At 37.8% G+C, this 26,286-nt stretch overlaps 2 protein-coding genes across 2 annotated transcripts; one reads left to right on the plus strand and one right to left on the minus strand.

The window, feature by feature from the left end:
- The first annotated feature begins 65 nt into the window (after positions 1–65).
- On the plus strand, positions 66–15,461 carry LOC113775127 (protein CTR9 homolog). Its single transcript, XM_027319876.1, has 24 exons — positions 66–528; positions 2,559–2,625; positions 2,735–2,929; positions 4,120–4,220; positions 4,749–4,802; positions 4,968–5,084; positions 5,166–5,229; positions 5,499–5,713; positions 6,430–6,514; positions 6,941–7,041; positions 7,137–7,229; positions 7,880–7,948; positions 8,696–8,818; positions 8,958–9,332; positions 10,712–10,792; positions 10,873–11,031; positions 11,366–11,461; positions 11,650–11,751; positions 11,838–11,945; positions 12,037–12,261; positions 12,706–12,972; positions 13,046–13,117; positions 13,923–14,228; positions 14,754–15,461. Exons 1-24 carry the CDS (start codon positions 388–390, stop codon positions 14,928–14,930), a joined length of 3,393 nt encoding a protein of 1,130 aa, XP_027175677.1. The 5' UTR covers positions 66–387; the 3' UTR covers positions 14,931–15,461.
- A 5,328-nt stretch (positions 15,462–20,789) lies between these two features.
- On the minus strand, positions 20,790–23,044 carry LOC113775562 (growth-regulating factor 5). The gene is made up of 4 exons (XM_027320497.1): positions 22,508–23,044; positions 21,819–22,401; positions 21,202–21,698; positions 20,790–20,996 (listed from the first exon to the last, which is right to left on the minus strand). The coding sequence occupies exons 1-4, from the start codon at positions 22,704–22,706 to the stop codon at positions 20,977–20,979; spliced, it is 1,299 nt and encodes a 432-aa protein (XP_027176298.1). The 5' UTR covers positions 22,707–23,044; the 3' UTR covers positions 20,790–20,976.
- Positions 23,045–26,286: the final 3,242 nt, after the last annotated feature.

Consider the following 26,286-nt stretch of genomic DNA (forward strand, 5'->3'; position numbering starts at 1 on the left):
CAAACAAAGGAAAATCTGTCTTTCTCTTCTTTTCTCTTCTTTTCTATCCAAATCATTCACTCCCAAATGAAAATCCCCATCAACTAAAATCCCGGTCCATGCCCCCTTGTTCATCCCCTGCTCCTGTTAATCACTGATACTGATAGTGTTCTAATTTCTAAACGAAATCCTTCACCGGCACATATGTCCTGATTCTTGAGGTTTTGGCTTTCACTTAAATCAAGTCTCCACTCCACTCACTCACTCACTCACTCCTCGCTGCCTCCTAGGGTTCTAAGCAATCAGTAATTTCCTTCTTTTCAATTGAATTATGGTAACATGGCAAAATTGATCCGACAGCAAGTAGAAATATAGTGCTGATATAGAAAAATCAATATACCGATCAAAATGGCGTGTGTGTACATTCCGGTGCAGAACTCGGAGGAGGAGGTTAGGGTGGCGCTGGACCAGCTTCCCCGCGACGCCTCCGACATCCTCGACATTCTCAAGGCCGAGCAAGCCCCTCTTGACCTCTGGCTCATCATCGCCGTATGTAACACAAGTTTATTTATTTAGTTATTGTGTTACAAGTTTCTCTGTTTAGAGATTGAATTCTACTTTTTCGAGTTTAATGTCAGTCATTCGATTAGCTTTTCTTCATGCAAGTGTATGTGTTATACCTAGAGTGTGTCAAGGGGAATAGGTTATATCCGATACCAGTGGTGACGATGAGAGCTCAATCCTGGCAGTGGCCCAGGAGAAGGATAGTTTGATAAAAGGTTGGGAGTTCAGGTAATTCAACAATATCTGTCAATTCTTCCCTCTCTTGGGACATTGTTAATCAAGGAAAGGTAATCCGGGTCCGAGGAGAAGTCATTCTCTTAGGTCTTAGACGCCTATAAATAAAAACTGTAAGGAAAAAGAGGCCTTAGGACCTCGGGGGACAGGGACAAAGAATTTCATAGAGGAACACCAAGGCCTGACTGACCTCGATCAAATGTCGATGCTTACACTCAGCAGTGTGTCAAATAGCCTTTGTGTTGATCCCAAACCCTTTCAATCACCGAGGTAGAAGAAGGGTGCTTTTTTCGGTTAAGATAGATTATGGAAAAAATCTTTTTTTCTTTCAATAGGAAATTAGTTTGACCCTTTATAGGGGAATTATTCTATAGAAAGAACCTCTTGTGCGCTAGCATGGGCTGCTCGCCTTCTTAGTTATAAACTGCCAATTAGAGGTGGCAAAATGGATATATGGATCATAATTGGTTTCATATAAATGGATCATGGATTAAATGGTTCAATCCGTTTAAATCCATATAATAAATGGTTGTATATAAGATTGGATCCAAATGGATGATGGATATCCAACTATCCATTTAAAATCTATTTAACTAACACATAGGTAATTTCTTTAACTAACATGTAGTTTAAAATGGCGCTCCTAAGTTAATAGGATGAGTTCTGATAACTAAGAAGAATAAAAATAGAAAAAATGGAACAATAAAGTAAATAAAGCATGTAAAAATTTGGAATACGCTGATTGAGAAGAAAACTTTGACCGCGTGAGTTGGAAGAGCTGAACAGCAGCTTGGACTGGGAGTATTTACTCAGCATCATAAGAAACATTAGTACTACCAAAACATGCTGGGTTTGCTCATTATTTTTTTAAATGGATTTAGATGGATTACGTGGATTATCCACTTAAAACCATCAAGCCAATTGGTTTTATTTGGATGTCCATTAATGTCCATCTAAATTTTTTTAGTAATCCAAAACCATTTAAGTGAGATGGATATGGATGGTTAAATGGATATGGATGGAAATTGCCACCTTTAGTTTTATTGTTTGGGCCAACTCGTAATCTTTCATGCTTAAATTTATTTTATGATTAAATATGGCATTTTGGGGTGATGTGTTTGCCTGAGCTGCTCACTTATGTGTATATGTATGTGTAAGCAATTTTTGAAGAGTATCCTCTGAATCCTGTCGCCTTGTAGGAGGAATATGCTGAAATAATTGGGCTTTGGATTCTGAAGTTTGAGGTTCCCCTGCCCCCCTTAAATGGAATATTGTTATATTTGATTGCATCTTCTTGGGTTTCGCTGAAAGGTGGGTTATTGAAATAGTAAGTTCTACTTGGAGCTTTAGTTGTTTGTTAAAATGGGGGAAAAGGTCAGCGGATGCGTTTATGTATCCGTTGGTGGAAGTTCTGATCTATTCTGACATGCTCATGAGGAAATGTCTTTTGGTAACCAAAAAATTTTGCATATAATGTTTGGCAATGTTGTAAATGCATTAGCGTCAGATTATGTGCATTGATGTTGAGGTCGATTGTTTGTTAGAATTGGGCGAAAAGTTGGGGGATGTATGCATGTACGTATTGGTGGAACTTCTGCTCATGAGGAAATGTTCAACTAACCAAACCGTGTTGCATTTAGCACGTGGCAGTGTTGTAACTGCATTAGCGGCAAATCATGTGAATTGACTGTGACATCGTTTATCTTGGATTCAAGGTGATTGTTTGTTTATGTATTTGGACTTATTGGCTATTTTGTTTTGAGTGTTTGCTTTTTGGACAGAGGGAGTACTTCAAACAAGGCAAGATTGAGCAGTTTCGCCAGATACTGGAAGAAGGATCTAGTCCTGGTATATATCCTTCATTTTACGTTATGGATTTATTGAAGAATATGATCTTATGTATTAACTCGTTAACATCTATTTCTCATGTGTTCACATAAAACCTTTTTTGGCACAGAAATTGATGAATATTATGCAGATGTGAGGTATGAGAGGATTGCGATCCTCAATGCTTTAGGTGCATATTATAGTTATCTTGGAAAAATCGAGACGAAGCAGAGAGAAAAGGAAGACCATTTTATTATGGCAACACAGTACTACAATAAAGCGTCAAGAATAGACATGCACGAGCCTTCTACCTGGATTGGAAAAGGTAAAAATCCTTTTCGATTGGATCTTGTTATCCGTTGGATCATTTGGCATTTATAAGTGATTTTTTATATTTGCTTATATGCAATAACGTCTTTCCATGATCCCAGTGATTGGGGAATTTTTGGTAAAATCTACTACTTTCAATTGAAGTGGAGGGCGGGTTTTGGTGAAAAAATTATTAATGTAAGACTGATGAAAGTGGTTCTTATTATTAATGTAAGACTTTTAGCAAAAGACCAATAGTAATAATTACAGATCTCATCTAATAGGACTGGCAGGTGTGCAGTCCATTCAATGTTACCTTAGAAGAGGCACCGGATAAATGATCTTTAGCCCCTCCTGGCCGAAGAATATAGTCATGTCTGCTGTACATTATGCCTTTTTTTTTTTTTTTTACTTTGACTAATTCTGACTTCAGTCTGAGAGTGTTGTATTCCCAGTATGTAACTGCATTAGGTCAAGCAGAGACATTTGATCTGCGTAGAAGGTATTTGGCAATGCTCCAGAAGCACTTTTTTGTTCGTTACCTATTTAGTACTTGAGATGTCATAATTTTCCTATTTCCTTCAAAAGCTCTAGAATTCATTTTTCTGTTTGTATGGCCATTAAGGGGCTGTTTCCGAAGTTTTACTTAATCTGATGAGTACTTTTTCAGTTGCAAAGCTTGAAAATTAGGAGAATTTGCATTGATATGTGAGAGTCTATGGGCTTGAGGCGGAGAGCTGAATACATGATTTTTTCCTAACAGTTGATTCCTCTGAGCTCTTTAAAGTTTGGTTTTCTGTGCAGTAAGGATTTTAGAATATCTATTATTTAGACATCAGTGTGAAAATTAATTAAGGTGGAGTTGATCTATGACCAAGCTCTTCAACTTTTTTCCTTATGGGAGAAGTTTATAGATTGTGCTTTCATATCTCCAGCTGAAAGCTTGTCAAGATGGGATACTGTGCCATCTTAGTGGCTTTCTATGTTGTTAATTGTCTGCCTTATTGCAGTTCAAAGATGAAGAATAGAGTCAAACCTTAAGGAGATCTTGGTGGCCTTCTTTGTTGTTGATTGTCTGCCTTACTGCAGTTTAAAGATTAAGAATAGACCCAAACCTTGAGGAGACATAAATGCATCTAATCTCTCCGTATTCGTAATCTGGATTCTCTTAGAATTCTAAAATCTGTTTGTGCTGCTTCTCTGCAGGCCAACTTTTACTGGCCAAGGGTGATGTAGAACAAGCATTCGCTGCCTTCAAGATTGTATTGGATGGAGATCGGGATAATGTTCCTGCGCTTCTGGGTCAGGTATTTCTTTCTCCACTTGGTCTCAAAGGTTTATGTATTGATTCTCTCATTGTGCATGCTTATAAGCATCCATATGCATCAGAATCATGAACTTTCAGATTGGGTGATCCACATGGATCAGATACATGAACTCTTGGAGTTAGTGACTGTATTTTGTTGCTGCATGTTAGAGCATCTAGGCAGTGGTGCAGCTTCTGATTTCTTTTGGTCAACTAGGAATTGATCTTATTATGGAGGAGTTTGTTTCTGCAAAATAACTATAGTTCTGCTGGTGAACCTTATGTTTTGATATCGTCTGACATTTGCGAGAGAAATGTATTGTTTTGTAGGAATGATTTCTTTTTCCTTGGTCTCTTCAGCTTGTGCCATATGCTGTTATCTTTTCATTTTTATTTTTGCTCTTTTCTCTCGGTTTTATATTTTCGCGTGGTGCTATGGTGGATATAGGGCTGCAGCTAATAAAATTTTGTCATCGAGGCAAATATTCATGTGTCTTTGTGGCAATGAACCAGCCTTTATATCTTGCAGGCATGTGTCCACTTCAGCCGAGGACGATATTCTGATTCATTGGAGTTATATAAGGTTTGTCAATTGCCACTTTATGATGTTTGCGTTACAACTTTACGGCTTCTGAATCAGGGACACAACTGGTGGTAGGTGGGGAATGTTGTAGCAGCTTGTTCTTCCAATTGAAATGTATTGTTCCCCAAAGAGGACTAATAAAGATTTTTTTTTCTTCTTGTGAAGAGGGCCTTGCAAGTTTTTCCTCAGTGCCCTGCTGCTGTAAGGCTTGGAATAGGTCTTTGTCGCTATAAATTAGGTCAAACGGAAAAGGCAAAGCAAGCATTCGAACGCGTTTTGCAGGCAAGTATGCAGAACATTTGTGCTGGAACAATTTACCATTGTATAGCTACATGCCCTGATAATGTTTTCCTGATATGACAGTTAGATCCAGAAAATGCTGAAGCTCTTGTTGCTCTTGGTATTTTGGATTTGCAAACTAAGGATGGTGAGTCTTGTCACTTAGTAGACTTTCAAATGTTCATAAGATATGTAATACTCTTGGATTTTATGCATAGCAGCTTGTAGATGCTTTTGGCAGGGGTAGATTTCCTGTCATAAATTACAGAACTGATGTAAATACTGTTTTTTGCTATTTATGTCGGAAAATCGCTTTTCCATCAACTGCTGCATTTGTGTACTAGATAAACATATTCTTTGTTTGTTGAAACATTGTCGTTTTAATTGCTAACTCTTTTTTTGACTGTATCTGTGCAGCTGCCAACAGTAGGTTGGGAATGGTGAAAATCCAAAGGGCATTTGAAATATATCCCTATTCTGCGATGTCACTGAATTATCTGGCAAATCATTTCTTCTTTACTGGTAAACATTCCACAGTCGAGAAACTGACAGAAACGGCACTTGCTGTGACTAATCATGGTCCAACTAAGTCACATTCTTATTACAATCTGGCGCGATCATACCACAGCAAGGTCTGTGAAATTGTTGCTGATGTCTTTTTAATTTTCTTATCCATTTGCAATGTTCAATTGTTTTCTGTATGAAACATATTGAAAAATAGTTGAGGGAAATGTCTATTTCCCCATCCAAATCAAATTTGTTCCTTATTCTCTGACTTTAAGCTACATACGCTGTCTTTAGACTGAAACACAAGACCTGGCTTCCAAACAGGCCCATAGTTTTAGGCCCATAGTTCTACGATAATACAAGACGGTAAATACATAAGTGGGTACCATCTTGTAAGACCTGTTTTAGACTGAACATATTTGCCAAGATACGCTTATAGTTTTGTCCTCATATGGAAGTGTGAGAATTATAGATAGTATCTCTGCCTTACGTGAGTTATTTTTTTGGGGAAATTGGTGTGTTACCCTACAATGCCCCTACAATTGCCTGCTGTCGCAGCTGTATAAATGCAATAAGTTTATATCTTTCTTCCAATTGTAATTGCTCTGTAGATCATATATCTATTATGGATCCAACATCTCTCGTCCAACAGATTCAAATGAGTCAAGAAGGGGTTTCTGACTTGTACAGGAAAACAACCATTTTGAGTGGATATATTATTCATTCACATCTATAGCATTGTTATGCATCTGAACTTGCATGGTTCTGATGCTTGTGAAAGATTTTGTTTCCTGTCTTTCTTTCTTCATCTGATCGTACATCTTTTATTCTTCCATTCCAGGGTGACTATGAAAAAGCTGGAATGTACTACATGGCTTCTGTGAAGGAGATTAATAAGCCTCATGAATTTGTGTTACCTTATTACGGTGTGTAGTTTTCCTGCACTATCTAATTTTATCAAAATTTGCTAACATTTTGTGTCCTAATGTCATGCCTCGTGGTGAGGGTGGGGTGGGAGGAGTTATGGGCTGAATAAAGCAGGAATTGTGAGGGATGATGCATACAGTGGGGTTCTTACCTGCTCTAACATGTCTGAACTTGCTTGTCATCTTATGGGTGTTCAAATGAGTGTTGCACTTGCATTAATGAGCCTAATGGAGGATGCTTTGTCATGCCATGTGAACATGCAGTTTGAGTTCCAAAAATCATGCATGCAATTTTAAAATGTTTGATGAATATATGCATTTGTCTTATTGATGCCTCTCTTGCAACTTTTTTTTTTCATTTCGAAAATTTGATGATATTATGTGCCTAATGATTTTGGCTCGTGACACTTTTACTTGTTAAACTAGGTTTGGGACAAGTTCAGCTGAAGTTGGGTGATCTTAAGAGTGCCCTGGCAAATTTTGAAAAGGTCCTGGAAGTTTACCCTGATAATTGTGAGGCGCTAAAAGTGAGTCAATGTAAATTAGCCCTGCAATTGCAGTTAGATGTGTTCTTCGTGTTTCTTCATTTGTTCTAATGGTCTCTGGCTTATGTTTGATGTAGGCTCTTGGGCACATTTATATCCAGCTTGGTCAAACTGAGAAGGCTTATGAATTTATCAAAAAGGCTTCTAAAATTGATCCTCGTGATCCTGAGGTTGTTATTGGGAAGTCTTGGTCAAATCATGCAGTTGTTCTTGTTATTTGGTGTTCTACATTATTGTCTGTGAGAAAAATCTGATGGAGCAACAAATTTTGAATTATTTTAGTGCACGTTACTTTTCCAGGTTTTATGCAAACACAAATTCTGTAGTTGCATGTTTCTTCGAGTATGTTGTCTAGGATATGGAAATTCATTATGGATTATGTAGTAGAGTACGCTCTTGTATGTTACTTGAGTGTTATGCTAGATACTCTTCGCCTGTCTACACTTGCCATTTTAAGTTTCCTCATTAGAATGTTAACAGACATTAGCTTGAAACAAAAAATACATTTGATGTATGATGGGTATCAATCCAAAAAGAACAATATATGGTCCGTTTCAAGGAATGGATGACCCAAGCAATCAGAAATGATGCAAAAAGCTAAGTTTAGATGCCATCAATTTCTAGCAAGTGTGTTAACTGACAAAGTTGGCATTCTTTTCTTCTTGATTGATTCTCATGCGTGGCCATGTTAAGGATGACTCGTGCTTTTTCTTGACATGCTTTATCAATTTTTCTGAGAATCGGTAGAATATCCTCCTATTATTCTGCTTTGCCTGATGCATATTTACTGATAGATTGAGCACTTTGTATATGTTTACAGGCTTTTCTAGATCTGGGGGAGTTATTAATTTCCACTGATGCTGGTGCTGCTCTGGATGCGTTTAAAACTGTAAAGTTTTTTCGGCTTCTTTCAATTTTTAAACATGTCAATTGTTGCTTTTGTGAACTGGTATCAGAATGCCATGTCTTCTTGCCAGAATATAAGGCTAATAATATATACTTAGTGCAATAACACTATACGGTGCCAGCATCTTATCAAAACTCCAAAATGTAAATTTTTGAGACCTCTTGCGAGGACATGATAGAGTAAGAATTGTGTCTTTTCTTTTCTAGTCTTGTTTCTGGGTGATAGTTGCTTATAATTGCACATTCAAAATTTTCTTCTAAGGTTACAAAAATAATTAAAAAAATCAATTGTTACTTCTAAGATGCCAAAAACTGCAGATGCGGTTTACATTTTCAATTTCATTTGTATGTGAAGGGACACTGCTTGCTGCAGTTACTGGTGTTAATATGTTGGCGCATATATCCCATAATTTAGTGATATTGAAAGTTTGTTAGATATTGTGTGTTGCATGTACTGCCTTCGTTTCCCTTTCACAAGTCAAATGAGGACCTGATTCGGAAGCATTTTCTTTCATTTCTGCACATAAGCCTTCGTAACTGAGAAGTATGGACATAAATTTCTCCAACACTCCCTCTAAAAGCCAAAAAAAAAAAAAACATATTATCCTTCTTTCTTTCCCACCTTTTTAGCAGTAGCCAAAATTAAAAAAACTTATTTTCCTTCTTTCTTTCCCACCCTTTTAGCAGTAGATGTGATTTCTAATATTTTCTTAAATGATCATTCTCACAGGCTCGTAACCTATTTGAAAAGAGAGGGAAAGAAGAAGAGGCAGACGAGAAGAAAGGGGGAGAAGTGCCTGTAGAGCTTCTGAACAACATTGGTGTTCTACATTTTGAGAGGGGAGAATTTAAGGTTTGTTTTCCTTTGACAGTGTTATGGTTTTACTTAAATGCGAGAAGAAACACCTGCTTTGGATGCGGTAGCAGATTTCAATAATTGCATCCCAAGTACTTTTCTAAGAACTCAATTATCGTGTCTTATCAATTTCCAGCTTGCTGAACAAGCGTTCAAGGATGCTTTAGGCAATGGCATATGGCTTAGTTTTCTTGAAGCTAAGCCACAGCTTGTTTCCAAGAATCAAGAAGCAGCAGATACCAATACAAAAGCTTCAAACGGTGAAGGAATACAAAATCCTCGCCATGAAGCAAAATCCAATAATCTCAAAAGTGCACAATACCCAATTGATGCCACTGCATCTGTACATCTATACAAAGACTTTAACTTGTTTGTTCGACTTGAAGGACAGGGTATTCCTGTTGAAGTTCCTTATAATAAAGTTTCAACAATATTCAACCTGGCTAGATTGTTGGAGCAGTTGCATTCCATTGAAACGGCCAGCATTTTGTACCGACTAATTCTATACAAGGTATGAACTCTTGCCAAGTTCAAGATTTGTGGAATAACTAAAAGGTGAATTTTATGCTTAAATTGTTTTTTAGATGATAGGAAAAGGTTATACACCTAAGGCTTTCATTTAATGTATATCTGTAACTGTATATCTGTAACTTAAATGAATTAGTTGCAGCTAAGAATTCAACAGGGTGATATTAACCGCATAACAAATTTGGGTTTAAATACTCTTTTTACTTTCTCTCAATGTACTTGACATCATCATGAAAACTCAAGTGGATCATCAATGAATTGATTCTCACTCAAGTTTTTACTCTATGGGTAAGTCATCAATGTTGAAATTACCGATCTGTAGCACCCTCTTTCTGTTCTTTGATCAACTTTCATTGCTTAAAGCATCCTGTTGACAACTGTCAGGATGCCTTTGGTTTGTGCGTATGACATTCATTTCATTTCGTTGTATATACATGATTGATGTATCTATATAAGAATGACAGTATGGGCATTTGGTTACTCTGGGTGAAAGTTGCTTGTTATATGGAGGAATTTGAAAACCACGTCCATTGGTGATTATCCAGTGCTTATGTCGTAGAAAAGGAATATTCAAATATGATGAATGAAAGCTAGTAATCTTTACACAAATTAATCCCAATAAACCAACCTTTTAAAGATAAAGTGCCACTGTCTTCTCAAAAATCAACATTTCAAAAGTTGCCTTGTGCAATATTCTATGATACAAGTGAAAATGAATCACTTCACTTGAGATAAAGATGTAAAATAACATCTGAATGAAATTTTGTATTTGCATTTTGTCTCTGAAATACCCCTACGTTTGTGATTTCCATTAAGGATTCATTCCAGTTAAACAAACATGAACCCTAGATATATCAATGGATAAGTTGAAAGCTGTGGTATGAAATTAAACAAACAAAAGCTTGTACTTCATTTCTATGCTAGTGCATCTAAGTTCTTTTTTCCCTTTGTTCTTTGAGAAACATCGATGCTGCGTGTATTTGACTGTTTCTGAGCCCCATTGTTTTCTTAAACTCATGTTAAATGTTTATGGTTGGACTCATATTTGGTCAAATTTCTTGTTGTGATTGATATCATTTTAGTGGATTATCCTTCATGGTTTCTCCATTAACTCAAAATTATCTGCTTGCTCTGATTTCAAGTGTTATGCATTTGACACTCCCTAAATGTTCTTGATGAACTTTTAAATGACATTAATGATGCTTTTTAATCTGCTTGCATGACAATCAAGTGCTTTTTGTAGTCTTGAAGCGCTTCAACTGATTATCAAATGTCTGATGTATCTTTGAAGTTACAGATTACTCAGGTCTAACCTTCACCTTTTCATCCTTTCTGATTCCATCCTATGGCATTATTTTGCAGTACCCAGAATATGTAGATGCTTACCTGAGGCTTGCCGCTATTGCAAAATCTCGAAATGATGTTCAAACTAGTACTGAACTGGTGGCTATTTTTGCTCTAGTGCACTGCTAATTTTTTTTTCCATATACAGTTGTATATTACTTTTAATGCTTTTGTTACAGATTGCAGATGCTCGCAAGGTGGATGAGAAGTGTCAAGATGCATTATTGATGCTCGGTGACCTTGAGCTCAAGAATGATGACTGGGTTAAGGCAAAAGAAACTTTCCGTGCAGCTAAGGACATGGCTAATGGAAATGATTCTTATGCTTCTCTTTGTCTGGTGCACATTTTTCTCAGAATTCATTTGTTCTTTCGGTGTTATATTGATTTCTTACTGGTAAAAATGCATATGCACCTCTAAACTTGTGCAACTTTCTGTTGACCTGCGTCCGCTTCGGACTTCAAACAGAATTGATCCATTATCTAAGTTTGTTATCCTAATGGTGAAGTTTCTCCTATCTTAAAGTATATACATATACATATACATATAAGTATAGACATAAATATGTATGTGTGTGTGTGTGCATGTATGTATGCATGTAAGTATATTAGTCCTTAAAGTATCGTTTTCAGGCAGTTATGTACAGGGCTCATGCTTTTTCTTGAATATTCAGGGCAATTGGAACTATTTTGCAGCAATTCGTTCAGAGAAAAGAGCACCTAAGTTGGAAGCTACCCACCTGGAGAAGGCTAAAGAACTTTACACAAAAGTATTATTCTGTGCCATATATTTTTATGTTCTATGGCAATTTCATGATCATAGCAATCTGCTTTGACTAGAGGATTGACACGTGTGATATCTTATGGGAGTTTCCTCGTCCTTCCTGTTTACATGTTACCTAATGTTTGCTTGTTAAGGGATCTTGAAATACATGATGACTATAATTTCATTCCGCAGGTTCTACTCCAGCATACTGGTAATCTATTTGCAGCTAATGGTGCTGGAGTTGTATTGGCAGAAAAAGGTCAATTTGATATTGCAAAGGAACTTTTCACCCAGGTCAGGCCAGCTTATTCTACACTTTTACCTTTTTGAAGCATGCTGTTTAGCTTTGTAAACTTATTAGCCTCTTCGAATTGTAATAGGTGCAAGAAGCTGCAAGTGGAAGTGTTTTTGTCCAGATGCCAGATGTGTGGATAAATCTTGCTCACGTCCACTTTGCTCAAGGAGACTTTGCATTGGCTGTGAAAATGGTTTATTTTTCATTTCACCTGCTTTTGGTTATTAGTTTCATGCTTTAATTGTCTTTATTGCATACACGTGAAACAATGCTTGTCTTTGCAGTATGAGAATTGCTTAAAGAAGTTTTACTACAACACAGACAGTCAAGTTCTTCTTTATTTAGCACGGACACATTATGAAGCTGAGCAGTGGCAAGACTGTAAAAAGACTTTATTAAGAGCTATTCATTTGGCACCTTCAAATTACACATTAAGGTTTGACATCGGTGTAGCACTGCAGAAGTTTTCTGCATCAACATTACAGAAGACAAAAAGGACTGTGGACGAGGTGCTCCTCTTCTCCATCCTTCAAATGTGTAGCTTTGTGTTGACATATAACTGTGTACCATTTCTCTTGATACTGCTTTGGCTAACTCCAGATGGTCTTCTTATCTTTATGCTTTGGTTTGAAATGCATGCTAGGTCTACTTTCATAAAAAATGGGCTTGGCTATAAGAAGGTTCATGAGCTAACAAGTCCTGCTATAGTTTTAGAAGCATTGGGTTTTTTCCCTTAGATGATTTTGCTGCCATTGTATTGAATATCACCAGTCTTTGTTCTGAATTTTCTGTTGGATCGTGTCCTTTCAATGTCAAGCACAACCACCATTAACTATAGTATGTGCAACTAGAACAGACATGCTTTATATCTGCACGTATGTCACAGTTGGCATATTCACCGGTGCAAGTTATTTTCGTACTCCTCGAAGGAAACTCATTCACTGATGTTATAGGTACGGTCAACTGTCACTGAGCTTAAGAATGCAGTTCGCATATTCAGCCTGTTGTCTGCTGCTTCAAATCTCCACATTCATGGATTTGATGAGAAAAAGATTGAAACTCATGTTGAGTATTGCAAGCACTTACTTGAGGCTGCAAAAGTTCATTGTGAGGCAGCTGAACGTGAAGACCAGCAAAATAAGCAGCGAATAGAACTTGCTAAGCAGGTTAAGGAGGCTGAGGAAAACCGGAAAAGAGCCGAAGAGCAGAGAAAATCTCAAGTACTTGTTTGTTTATTTGTCTCTTTCTTGGTTATCATTATCAATGATTTACTAATGAAAGGTTTTAAAACAGTTGGAGAAAAGAAAACAAGAGGATGAACACAAACAAGTGATGCAACAAGAGGAGCATTTATTGCGCATAAAGGTAGTAATTACTTGCCTATCATCTCCCTCCATAATTTTTATGTTGATTTTCTTCCAATATATGTAGTTTGTATTCTGATTTAACGCTAAAGATTCTGGCTTAAGTTATCCATTAGTTTTCAATATCATCATAAATATGGTCCTTACTGGTATTGAAGCAACATGAAGTTCATATTTTTGAGCATTTTAGTCACACAAAAATGGAATGCTCTCCTTGGGAAGTGAGACACATAAGGATATTGGCATTCATTATTATCATAACATGCTTCTTTCCTAGTCAATTCCATGGATATTACTTGGAAATTTTCATCACAACTAACTTAAAGTAGTTTTTCTATGTTTTGGTTTTGCATCGCAAACGTTCTTTTTGGTATATAAGTTACAGAATATATTAATAGTAGCATCAGATATTAAGTATATGACTGGTAACTAAATGCTTATTAATGTTGCACTAACTGATTAGAGATTTATGCTTACTGACACATGTGAAAACATGATGAACTCAGTTTTCATGAAACCAATTAAGGCGGCCCAAACCAAGTTGGCAAGTGTTGGATTTTTGGCAGTGCCACACTTGGATTCCTTAGAAATTTATTCTTGTAGAATGGCTAATGCATGTATTAGTTATTGAAGTTTCAGAATTCTCAGGGCATGTATTTTTTTTTGTTTGTTAACCTTTAATTCTAAAGAATAGTTTCAAAAATGTGAAAATTAGGCAGCCTTTGAGCCTTCTCTGTCTCTTTGTCTTTACATGCGTCAATTATTTAGGTTAGGTTTATGAATTTAAAAGTTGATTTTTCCTCTAGGAGCAATGGAAGAACACTGCTCCGGCCTCTAAGCGAAAGGACAGGCCTCAGACTGAAGATGAGGAGGGTGGTGAGAGGAGGAGGAGAAAAGGAGGAAAAAGAAGAAAGAAGGAAAAGAAGTCACGGCATGGATCTGAAGAACCGTTAGCAGATGCTGATGATCAGGAAGAAATAGATGATGAAGATTCCAATGTAAACTTGAAAGAGCCTCATTATCAAGTTGATCACGTTGACCAAGCAGAAAATAATCCTCAGGATCTTCTTGCAGCAGCAGGTCTTGATGATTCTGATGCAGAGGATGATGCCGTAAGTCCCTCCCTCCTCCCTCTCTCTCTTCTCTCTCTCGCTGTGTGTTTGCATAACATAAACTTGTACATAAAACAAACAAGCATGCAATTAAGCAGTTTTTGGTGGCATATGTTATTTTTTACCCCTCTTTGGCAGATTGGAGAATATTCTTCTCTAATTATCTCAAAAGTATTCTACATTGATTCTTTAACTCGTGACTTTATGACCAAGAACTGGGAGACTTGCCAGATTGATAAATGTAGCTTTATTTTATAGTATACCACTGCTACTAACATCTTTCCATTTAAACGCGATTGCTGCTTTGCTCTTTTGTGTGCTTATCACATCTGTCCACTGACATGTGATCTTGTTGTGTTGATTAATACTCAATTTCGTGATTGGAAGTCTTGTATGTCGAAAATGATGCTAAATTTTTTATGAAATCTGTTCCCCCTGTCACCACATCTAATGTAAAGACAGTCATAGACTTGTGTATCTTAGGTCTTCTCTTTTTGTGGTTTGATATCTTTTTCCTTCATAAAGGTTGCCCCTACATCTAATACAAACCGACAGAGGCAAGCATGGTCAGAGTCAGAGGAAGATGAATCATTCCAGATGCAGGCAGTGTCTGATCATGCTGTTGGGGTACCAGATAGTGATGCAGAAGCTGGAGGTCATGATGAAAGGCTGCATGGTGACGTTTCTGTTGATGATGAATAATGAGATCAACCCTTGCGTTAAAGTCTCTGTTTATCATGAAATCTGAAGACAAGGTTGGCGCGTCCTTTCATTTTCAGAACCAGGTAGAACTGATCTTTCTTTCTAATGCTTTGCGAGTCGGGTACCCTTGCAGATATAAGATGGCCTCTCAAAGCTTGTAATTTTGTTGTTCTGAAGGTCCCTATTCTTTAACATTGTTGATGAGCCATGATGTCTAAAGTTACTTGAGACTTCTTCTTATTTAGAAAACATAGTAACATATTGTAAATATGTGGGTTCATAGACTCTTTTTTTTTTTTTGTGCCCCTTTTTGGGTGTCTGTATGTCCTATTTTCTACAGAAACACGAGAATGGTACAAGCCAATGAGCAAGAAAATATGATGGCATGTAGTTCAGTAGTTAAAACTGTGAGATTGGTCCAGGTATCTTTCTAGTACCCCATGTTGCCATAGACTTTAGGCTTTTAGTCTTGCAATGCCGTTGATTAAGACAGGAACAGATCTCCAATGGTCAACCGACTGTGCTTGCCTATTTACCATAGCGAAATATGGTTTGTGGTGTAAAATGTGTTTTGTGGTCTTCTTGGTAGTCTGTTGCTGTTTAAGTATATTATAGGTATGGATAAATGTCTGCATAGATTATTCAGTGACACGCACATCTACACGTATGTTGTTGCTGTTTCAAAATTGTTTTGTTCTTGATGATGTCAATAATAGTTGAAGAGTGTACACATTTTGAAATATCAAGTTTTCACCTTTGTTCCCGTAATGGGAGATTTTCACCAGTACTCCTTTCCGATTGTCGGTGATCCATCGCTATCAACTGGGCCGGAGGTAGGTTAACTCATTAATAAGGAAAAGTTTTTTGAGTGATTGTTCATCATCCTCTTCTCCACTCCATTCCCAACTCTTCCCGAAGGTCCTCTTTTTTTTTTTTTTTTTTTTTACCCCCCGCCTCTTAAGTGTTATACTTGTATCAACGTGGTTAAATCAACGTAAAATTGGAGCGGGAGAAAAATAATGTAGTTCTTGGAGCCGGAATAAGTTAGTACTTGCCGGGCATTAAAGTTTCAGCATCGTCAAAACGATTCGAGCAATTAAGAATGATTCGCTGGTCGTTTGGAGCTTTAGATTCATCCATCTGATCAGGATAAATAAGCGTCACATCTTTGGCATGACAATTATGACGGGGTATACCGGCAGCCACAGACTTTGGCCTGTTTTTGTTTTCAACAGTAGGCAGGACGAGAGAGTATGACTCGGTTCCTCCGTTCTTGTCTCTATTCTGTCTCTCGGTGCGCTGGTTGGTTTTGAAATGTCGTATTCTTAGGAAGGTGCTCCTTCAGTTTTCAGCGTTTTCCACTGCCACACAACAAAAGTAGGCTTATTACTCGACCTCTTCTCATTGCTTCCCAAAAAGCCAACATGGGTGAGAGAGAGGGTGAAAAAAATAGGGGAGAATGAAATGGGTGTGAAATTGCTCTTTTGGCAGGGAGGATGCATCCCCTTTATAGGCCTAGCATCAGCCCAAAACTGAAAACCAAGTCATAATGCTAACTAAATGCTAGTTTTTTTTTTTTAAATTACATTTTGTACGAAGTGTAATAGTAGTTTTGTGATGCTCTTGCCCCATAAAAGGATAGAAAGTTTATGTTTTCTTATCAATTAATTATGCTTTGTTGTTCTCGCTGGCTTTAGATTTTGTAAAATATGATTATGAAAAGTGATTATAGAGAATAATTAGAATCAGTAAAAAGCTACTCTTTAGTTGATTATGTATTTTAACTTTTTTGATTATTAAAAGATAGACTAGTATATAATCTATATACAAAAGCAAACGAATATATTACAAAAATTAATTATTTAAAATCAAAATTTATAATCATATGAAATAATTAATCGAGAACAAGCTGCAAACTGATTTGAACTTGCTAACACGTCCCTTGCTTTTTCTGCTTGCTTTTGTCATATGGTATATCATTTTTATTTTTATTTTGGAGTATGTTTCTTTTAAGAGTAAAACCGATCTTGAGGGTATGGAATTAGTCTTGTATAAGCGATGAATGAAAGTACTTAGAATCTAAGGGCCGTTTATTTAAGAAGGGAAGTTGGAGGATGACAACTTTTGAGTGATGAATCCTTCAAGTTGACCACCAAATTAGACTCTGATCACAGTTTAATCAATGCAAGACAGAGAGAAGAAGGGAAACATAAAAAGAACAGAAAAGAAGAGGGGCCCAAAAGTGTGAGGGAGATGCACAGTTAGGAGTCAGTTTATGGGGTGATTGGGCAGACAGTGGCACTGTTGAGTCAGTCGGAAGGTGGTGGTGGTATCCGTAGCTGCTGAGTGCCTGAGCCTGCAAAGTGTACGGCAGAAAAATAGGTACTGAATGATTTATCGTGTGTGTGGGTGTGGGTGTTGCGTTAAAAGCCTGCAAAAGAGTCTGAACTCTTGAAAGAAAGAACTTCATACTTCTCTCATTGACATAGAAGACGGATTCTTCATCATTCATGGAATAGTAGCAGAGAGAGCATCTTACATTTCAAAACTCTGTCCTTCCCACCTGCTTCAGCCATCAAGTATCTGACGCTTTCTCAGTTCTCAGACACCCCCTCCCTCCCTCCCTCCTCTTACAGTCAGTCTACAGACTGCCCTTTTGCCACAGTATTGTTATGTGACACAGAACACTGCTCAATTCGCTCCATTCTCCGTAATGTGTACATCCTACTACAAAATCCTATCAACCTGCTCTTCCAAGTAAAAAATCTATGTGGATTCCAATTTTAGCTACTACTGCTACTCTACTTATACACCTAACGAACGAGCTGATCTTTGATTTGGGCTGTGCAAAATAAAAAAAAAAAAAAAAATGTTAGAATTGTCTGCATATCTGTGATGTAAACAAATAAATTCTAGTCAAATAATTGTTGCTATCCAAACACACCAATGCATGTTAAAGATACGTTTTCTAGCATTATTGATTCATCTCAAGTTGCATTAGTTGTATGCCAAAGTGTTGGAGAAGATATATTTCAACACGCTATGCATATTTATCTCAAAATTCCATAAACCAAAGCAGTCAATTGTAATAATTAGATCCAGGCAGGCTTCAAAGTTCTTAAAAGAAAAGAAAAGGCTTCAGAACACTTGCTTGAGTTTTTCAATTCATCCAGCCCCACACAGACTAACATTCATTTGTTTTTTTACTTGTACCGGATGTCCCTCCCAATTGAAATTATACATCACACCTAAATGCTACGTACGTACTACTATTCCCAGATCACATGCAGTCGCTGTTCTTGTCCTATCGGAAAATACTTCTTCAGCCATAAAACCAAAAAATTCCTTTGTTATTAGACCCGTTTTGATTGCTATTTTTAGGAAATTTTCAAAAAAAAAAAAATATTTCTATAACGATTTGATGTATTTAAAATAAAAAGTGATTAAAAATATATTCATAAAAAGTGTAAAAAATTTCCAGTAGAAAACTACAATCCCGATTTTATTAATCTGTTTAAAGAATAAGAAAATGTACTCTGAGAAATTAATAAATATCTTCTGGCACATATAATAAAACTACTTGAAGCCAATAAGATAGAAATGTACAAAATTTTCATTTCATACCACGACAAGTGACAATTAAAGAATCGAATCAAAGAACTAAATAAAATAGCCATATTTTTTAAGCTAGGGGGCCGGAAAAAATAGCAAGGTATTTTCCCCCCCCCTGGGAGCAATTCATAACAATTTTTTATGGGACACCTCATCATGAAGAATGACAAAAGTTCAGGCGGAGCACGAGCACTTGTAATGGGTCAATTTGGCGGCAACATAATTTTAGCGGTTGAAAAAAAAAAAATGCTAATAGTTAGTTTTTGCGGACAGGATTCACATATTGAGGCGGATTTTGTCGTCGGTGCTGCACGTATTACTTTGTCCTAACTTGTACTACTACTATTAAATATTACTATATAAACTTTAAACTGTTAAAACAAAACGATAGCTTAATTAAAATCTTTTGATAAAACTCATAAGTATTTATTTACATCTTAATATATAGAATCTAGAAACCAGAGAACTGTCATTGTCTATAAACTATAATCATATTTAGTTCATTGTGTAATCATGCAAAGGATATATAGTTCACTCCATTAGGCACAGTGAAGCCAAAGTCCTTGAATCACCACTCTTTCCAAAACAAAACAAAACAAAAAAAAAGAGAATTTTTAAATGATCAAAGTCAAAATATATATATCTTCTAAGATGCCTAATACTTGCTAGTACAATAATGTAGCTGCCACTTTTTGCATTCCAATTTATACTTCGCCATCTCCCATTAAACTTCACTATCTGTATCTGGATACAACTTGGATTGCCATTTTTTTTTTTTTTTTCAAAAAATTTTTACGTTTTTCATGAACTCATTTTTCAATCACCATTTTATTATACATAGATTAATTTTTTTTACCAAAAATCCCAGTAAATAGCAATCCAAACGAACTCTTAGTTACATCGAACTCTTCCACAATGACCAATTTTGTTCGAGATCCATTTTAACTTAATTTGTTAGCAATAATTTGAACATACCACATTTACTCAAGTCTTGATCTGGATTTATTTAAGTATTTGACCATTCATGAAATTTAAAACTTTGAGCTAAACATTCAATGTCAAGAAATTTTATCAGCTGATCAATTTGATTCTCCAAAATATGCCCAATTTGAATATTCTCTTGCAAGGGATCTCAAGCAATATGAAGCATCTTTACTCTCCTTCTTCCTCTCCATTAATGGAGTAGAAGGGATTTGATTCTTGACCATTAAAACGGCTTCTTTTCTTGTGTAGAATTACGCACCGACTTGATATCTGCCGACTATTCCAACGCGTATAAATGAGACACTACACAGGTTTGGTTTTCCTTCACCTCCATTTAAGGCACTACTCATCCTACAAAACCTTGCACCGTTTTCTTTGGCTGAGGGCATCAACATAAAAGCTAAAATCAATTTAATACAGCCAAAGACTCAAAGAAGACAGCCCCCCTCCAATTTGCCAGAAAAGGGTTAGTTGCAATTTGAACACCTGAACTATGTATGGTAGGTACCCTGCAGTATTGATAGGTAGAGCTTTGCTCAAATTGATTAGAAGTCCATGAATTTTGATAGCAATTTTTGAATGGAAAAAATGTAGATACCTACCCCTAACCGAATAAGAGCAGTTCAGCGGGTCAAGGGAACTAAAGTATTTTCACTTGGAAAAAGTTCTTTGAATTTCAATTACTACTTTGAGTAACATGTCAAAAATTGACAAATAGTGTATAAAGTGGTAAGACTAGAGATCAGGAGCCTTGCAAGTTTTAGTTCAGATCAATTTGCCCGTAAAATATAAACGAGTGGCAGAGATACCATGTAAATAAATAGATAGATGTTGATAGGGTGTAATAAATTGAAGAACCATTTCATCCTCAACCCGAACTTGTGAGGCCGCGCGCGATCATAAAACTGGTAGGTTAGGGGGCAAATATGCACGGACAAATGTTCAGAAGGGCATGTCGCGACTAAACCCTTAAAACCACACCTAGCAAGATCGCAAAAGCCAAATGTGGGCACTGGGGTCCCCTATTACCACTATTTTGCTACAGTAACCAAAAGCTCTTCCAGAGACCGGAGCTGAGCTAGTAGTGTCTGAAAGCAACAGCATGGAAAAGCAGCAGATTATTGAGTCCACCTGCGAATGAGACATAAAAGCATGTGGCAACACCCCAGACGCTTGCATACCAAAATCAAACATCCAGACATGCAATACTTGAAGAAAATTTTACATGTTTAAAAGAAGTATGGGGGAGATGCAGAATAGAGATAACTACTAATACTAGATTGCAATACTCATATTACTTGGGAATAAAAGTTCAGTACAAAGTTGCAAATTGAAAAAGTAACAGTTCTCAGACCTCAACTACATATCTGTGTACAAAAAGGTGGAACATATAATTCACCAACCCCACCACCATTTTAAGTACTTTTTGGCCTTTTGATTCAGAAATCCACTATTCAGACCTCATTTTTTCTGCAAAACCAAAGTGCAGATAAGAGGGGGTCAAAAGAGAATGTGGTCATCAAGAAATAGATGGTACTAATACTACCATTACTTGCCAGCGCAGGAGCGGTCAGTACTCCAAAAGTAATACTACTACTTACTAAAAGTGGTACTACTGCTAATTAAAGAAACTGCAGCTAGCTAGCATGGTAAGTTCAATTATTTCATGATGTACCATTTCGGGTCATGAAGAAGTCATGATGTGAAGAAGCGTTTGGCATGGAAATTGAAAGCTGGATTTTTGACAGTTTATGATCATGATGATCATTATTATCAAGCCAGCATGAATCTTTGTTATCCTTGGGAGGCCATTCATCGAAGAAACGGTGCATTACTCTCTTGTTCTGATGGTCATCTCTATCCCCTAATCCATAGTATTGCTGCTGGCTAGCTTGCTTTTGTTGTCTAGAAGTAGTGTTGTAGTCGTTGTCATGATTAAGGCTTTGAAGTTGCAAGTAAGAAGAGTGGCCTCCGTTGCTAACTGAGTAAGAGGACCTCTGCTTCAGATGGCTGCCTGAAGGCGAACCCATCGTCAGAGGTGCTAGTTGCCAAGAAGAAGTTCCATCATGATCTACTACTGATGAACCGCCTGAAAGATTCCTCACTGTCCCTGAAGCTTCACAGAAAAATGCATGCTCATCCACTTCCTCTTTCCCTCCTTGACCGTAGCTGCTAATCGTTATATGTTTTTGTTTTGATTTCAAAAAGATAGCAGCATTTATTTAGTCAAGAACATTATTATTAAATATGAAGTAATAGAGTGCTTGTTCAAAGAAAACTAGGATTAAATACCTGTAGCCTTTGCTTGCTTGAGAATAAGGGCCAGAACCTAGAAAATAGTTGGTGGAGTTTTCTTCAGATGAAATACGATCATGACTAGTCCCTGGAGGTCTAACGCAGGATGAATGGGGATACAGCAAAGGATGATGAAGAGCATAGCCGGGTTGGTTGATACCAGTGCCATGGTTGTGGTGGTGGTGGTGGTGGTGGGGTTGGGATTCGGAAGAAGTAGCTAATGAGGTGAGACAAGAGAAAGAGTGATGAGAGGTGGGACTAGAGGGTGATGGGGGGTGGTTCTTGGAAATTGATGTAATGGGTATTGCTGTTGGTGGAGTGGCTGTGGATGATGTGTTGTTATTTGAGATAGAAGATGGTGATATTATTGGGGGTGGTGGGATTGGTGTGGTGATAAGTTGTTGTTCCACAGGCTTTCTTGAACGGTTTCTGCCTCTGTGCATGTGCCTCTCGCAGTACTTGGAATCGGGGTAGGCTTCTTTCGAGCACCTCCACTTCTTCCCGTCTGTTCTGCGGCACCTTCCTGGCTCTGGGTCTATTTTCCTCCCGAAACCCATCTGGAAACATGAGTTCCAACCCACTGCACGAAGAAGTTATTATGAAACCCGACAAGTTATGAAACCAAGAAAATGGAAAAGTTTTTAACTTTTTTTTTGGTTGTTATTTATTAATTGTTTCTTACGTACGTTGGGGCTGGTGGAAGAGGAGTTTGGAGGAGAGGGAAGAATCCAAGCTTCTTCTGACCGTGTAAAGAAGATCAGGAGGAACGGGCGTCCCAGAAACCATGTACTTGAAGATGAGAGCTTGGTGTTCAAGTTCTTGCCACTGGGATGCAGTGAAAGGGAACCTGCTGCTGCTCCTTGCACTAGTTGTAGCACTCATCATTAAAACAAGCAAGACAGGAGAAAATCAAGAAAACTACAACACTCTTTCCTATTCCTTGGCTTCAAGACTTGAGGAAGAAAACTACTACCTCTGTATTTTATTTAGTCTCTCTCTTTAGAGTTAGAGGCGCTTGGGAAGGAAAGAGGGTGTAGGGTTGGCGTATTTGGGTCATAGTTGTTGTAGTAGTACCTGGGTAGTAGTGAGGGGAGTGAGAGGAGGGCGTAGTAGGTATATTTATTTCAGGGACCATTCGGGCTGCAGAATCTTCTGTACATGGATAAAACTAATGGTTCTGATTAATATTGCTGTTGCTGCCACACCTCTCACCACGTTCCTCTCTATCTATGACACATACACACACTCTCACACAGTATTACTACTGACTGGTGCAGCAGCAGCAGCAGCAGCAGCAGCAGCAGCAGCAGCAGTGTCCCTCTCTCTCTCTCTCTCTCTCTCTCCTGAACGTGTACTGTGCACATATTATGACTGCACCTCTCTGTTGCATCTGCTGCTACTGCTGCAACTATGCTGCCTTTATGGCAGCTCTTGTCTCTGACAACTATACGGAAATCCATAAACTAAAGAAGCGGTCCTTGGTTTCTTTTTTTTTTCTTTTTTTTTTCCTCTTTTGTCGTGGCTGGGGGTCTTCTCCTCTTGTTAATAATATAATGACTTTTAATGTTGAGTGGTAAAAGGAAAAGGGCTCTCAAGAGTTGCAAGTAGTAATCCTGCTAAGGATGATGGCCGGCCCAACTAAAAGGTGAAAATCAAATGGTTATGGTTATCATGGTAATTGTAATACTACTAGGAGTAAGTAGTATCAAAAATAAAATAAAATTATGAATTATTTTTGTTTTGTTTTTTGGTGTAAGCTTTATAAGAGTTGGTGACTGAAGAACACAACAGTAGTGTGGCTGGATCATGAGAAGATTGTACGGGTTTTTGAAATGTTACCGCTGCCTCCTCTCTGCCCTCTCTTCTTGCTTTAACTTTTCTTCTCCGTCTCTGTTACTTTACCTGTACCATACTCCCCCCCCCCTCCTCCACTATTACTATTCCTACTACAGTATTTCCTATTGACCTTTCTCAGTACACAGATAGATAGATAGATGGGTGATTCTTTTGATCCACCTGCTGAAAGTTTGCATTCCTGCTGCACTATTTACACAGCAACATAGCAGAGTGGCAAGTGACTAGGTCAAAGTACATGCAAGTAATAATTTGTAGTAGGATTGGATTTGGATTTTACACATCTGATCTCAGACACAAATATCATTTGCTTGTTCAAGTGATTTTCTTTTTTGTTGCTTTGGCTTTTGGTGCGTTGTTTGTTTGATACTACTATTATAGTAGTAGTATTTGATTAAATCCATTTTTAGATTTTCTTTTCTTTTCTTTTCTTTTCTTTTCTCTCCAGAGCATATCTTCTCTCCAGGGCATCTATCTGGCAATGACTGGCCTATTCTAGCATATGCTCACCCTATTCATTCAGTACTAAGAGTTTGATTCTAGTAATAACTTTTTGCCAACTTTTCTTCCCTCAAAAACTATACGACAAATTGTTACAATTTGGCAATTTGGCAAGTAGTAGTAGTAGTAGACTAGTAGTATTGTCTCACAAGTCCCCTCCCCTCCGTGGCCATGTTTCTTGTGCTGCACAAAGGGGTTAGTTAAAAATTTTTACTTACCTTTTTTACGGTCACTTTTTAACTTACCAGAATGGTACTAGTAACTACTCCTATTGTCACTCTTGCAATCTAATACCTTTCCTCTGAATGCATCTTACTTTTCGTCCATTAAAGTTTTCGTTAACTCGAGACAACAATGCAAGAATCTCAGGCTTCTTTTTTTTTCTTTTCTAGTTTTGGCTTACGAGCAGCAGCGTTGCTCCAAAAGACCCAGAGCCAGAGACTCCTACTCTACAAGAGCATATGTTCCTTAACCTCAAAGTACACCCAAATGTATTCCATTTTATTGGCTATCATCCTCAGATCCATCATCAACCTTGTATACAAAAAAGTCTCTGCTGCGACTCAGGATTGTTCCCATAATTCAAGGGCCAAATGTGGTTCCAGGGCTATGTCTACTGTCTACTCCACATTGCAGGCCCCAACTTGCACTGGTAAGGTAAAGGCCAGAAGTTGCCGAGGACTCAGCAGATGCATTTCCTCCGTAAAATTTCCTTGTCGAATTGCCTTAAAGCATTAGTTGGCAAAGTACACCGCATTCATAAATGCCACAACACTCCAAAAACTGATTTCTATCATGGCCATGGCTGTTCTGACCAGCACCCTCTGACTCACTGCCACTCCCCTCTCAGAGCCCTGAGGCAGGCTTCCTCTCTTACGTATTGGTGTGTGAAAGAAAAGCACCTGCTGCAACCATGCTGTGCTCCTCAGATAATGGTTAAAAATGCTGTTGCATTGGACCTCTTTCGGCACCTGCCTCTGCACTGGAATCATTTGTACCATTTCTGGGTCCTCTTCCCGTACCAGCAAGAAAGTTTTTGACCGATCTTGCTAAATAAATAAAGCGCAAGCTAAACATCAAGCAGCTACCCCACTTTTAGCTCAGCAGATGGTATAAATATAATCAATCAGCTCCCCGATTCTTCCGAAAAAGAAAAAAATGGCAGAGCAATATATATAGTCTCAATCATATCTTGCTAAGACACAGAATTGTCTAACATGACAATCAAGTCTGCTATCCTTCTGTGAGAAATATCACTTGCAGAAATTTATTGAGAGAAATTTGTACTCCAGATATCAACAGATTTCCAGTCGCGCATGCACAAATCTAACCTTCTCAGAAGATAGCAGCGATGTACAAGCAAACAAATACTACTATTTATCCTGGCATCTGCTAGTAATTCCCTTGTATCGACTGTCAAGGTCTCGGGTGTCCTTGTGAACTTTAGATGAATATTGGCACCCCCACCCATACCACAAAAAGTTTTTGACTGATCAATGAACAGGCACGGAGTTTATTTGAGTAGTTGCCATTACGAGGAGAAAACTTTTGCTCCTGTGGCGTCATTGATTATAGAGATCTACCATCCTATTTCTCGGGAAACACGAGTACACCTGTTGTATCTGAGGGTCAGGGAAACGAAAAAGGGCAGAAGGAGCCGATCAGCAAGGTCAAAGGTTCTCGCTCACAAACTTGAGCACCTTACTGCAAGACATCTAGGACCATCAATATTCAGTCTGTAGGACCAAGAAACCTGCCATTTTAGCTCTCATGCAAACCACGTCGCATATCAATGCAAAAGTTAAACCAACAGCTACTAATCTGCTATGTTAAACTTCTCACAGGGTGATCAAAATAAGATGTTTCAGCAAGTGGAACATGTCCGTCCTCTCAAAAGTTGCCCATCAGCATGCAGGCTGATAAAGCTCTTTGGCTATGCTACACTTAAAAATACTAGAAACGGCATCCGATTAGGATCAGAAAGGATGCCCGAAAGCCTTTTCTAGGTTAACAAAAATGGGACAGGAGCAAATCTATTCAGAAGCTGATGTCGACCTGCAGATAATGATGGTTATAGTTTGAGTCTCATTGCTAATAGCAACTGACAAAC

The sequence above is a fragment of the Coffea eugenioides genome, chromosome 6, assembly GCF_003713205.1.
Source record: "Coffea eugenioides isolate CCC68of chromosome 6, Ceug_1.0, whole genome shotgun sequence".
Lineage (NCBI taxonomy): Eukaryota > Viridiplantae > Streptophyta > Magnoliopsida > Gentianales > Rubiaceae > Coffea > Coffea eugenioides.

What these genes read in the sequence shown, in the direction of transcription:
- LOC113775127 (XM_027319876.1), top strand. Translation starts at nt 388, where the DNA reads ATGGCGTGTGTGTACATTCCGGTGCAGAACTCGGAGGAGGAGGTTAGG. An exon ending in TTGATCCTCGTGATCCTGAG is followed by an intron (nt 7,230 to 7,879) that starts GTTGTTATTGGG and finishes ATATGTTTACAG; the next exon opens with GCTTTTCTAGATCTGGGGGA. An exon ending in CTAAAGAACTTTACACAAAA is followed by an intron (nt 11,462 to 11,649) that starts GTATTATTCTGT and finishes TTCATTCCGCAG; the next exon opens with GTTCTACTCCAGCATACTGG.
- LOC113775562 (XM_027320497.1), bottom strand. Translation starts at nt 22,706, where the DNA reads ATGATGAGTGCTACAACTAGTGCAAGGAGCAGCAGCAGGTTCCCTTTC. An exon ending in CAAGCAAGCAAAGGCTACAG is followed by an intron (nt 21,699 to 21,818) that starts GTATTTAATCCT and finishes TATAACGATTAG; the next exon opens with CAGCTACGGTCAAGGAGGGA. An exon ending in CTTCTTCATGACCCGAAATG is followed by an intron (nt 20,997 to 21,201) that starts GTACATCATGAA and finishes TTGGTTTTGCAG; the next exon opens with AAAAAATGAGGTCTGAATAG.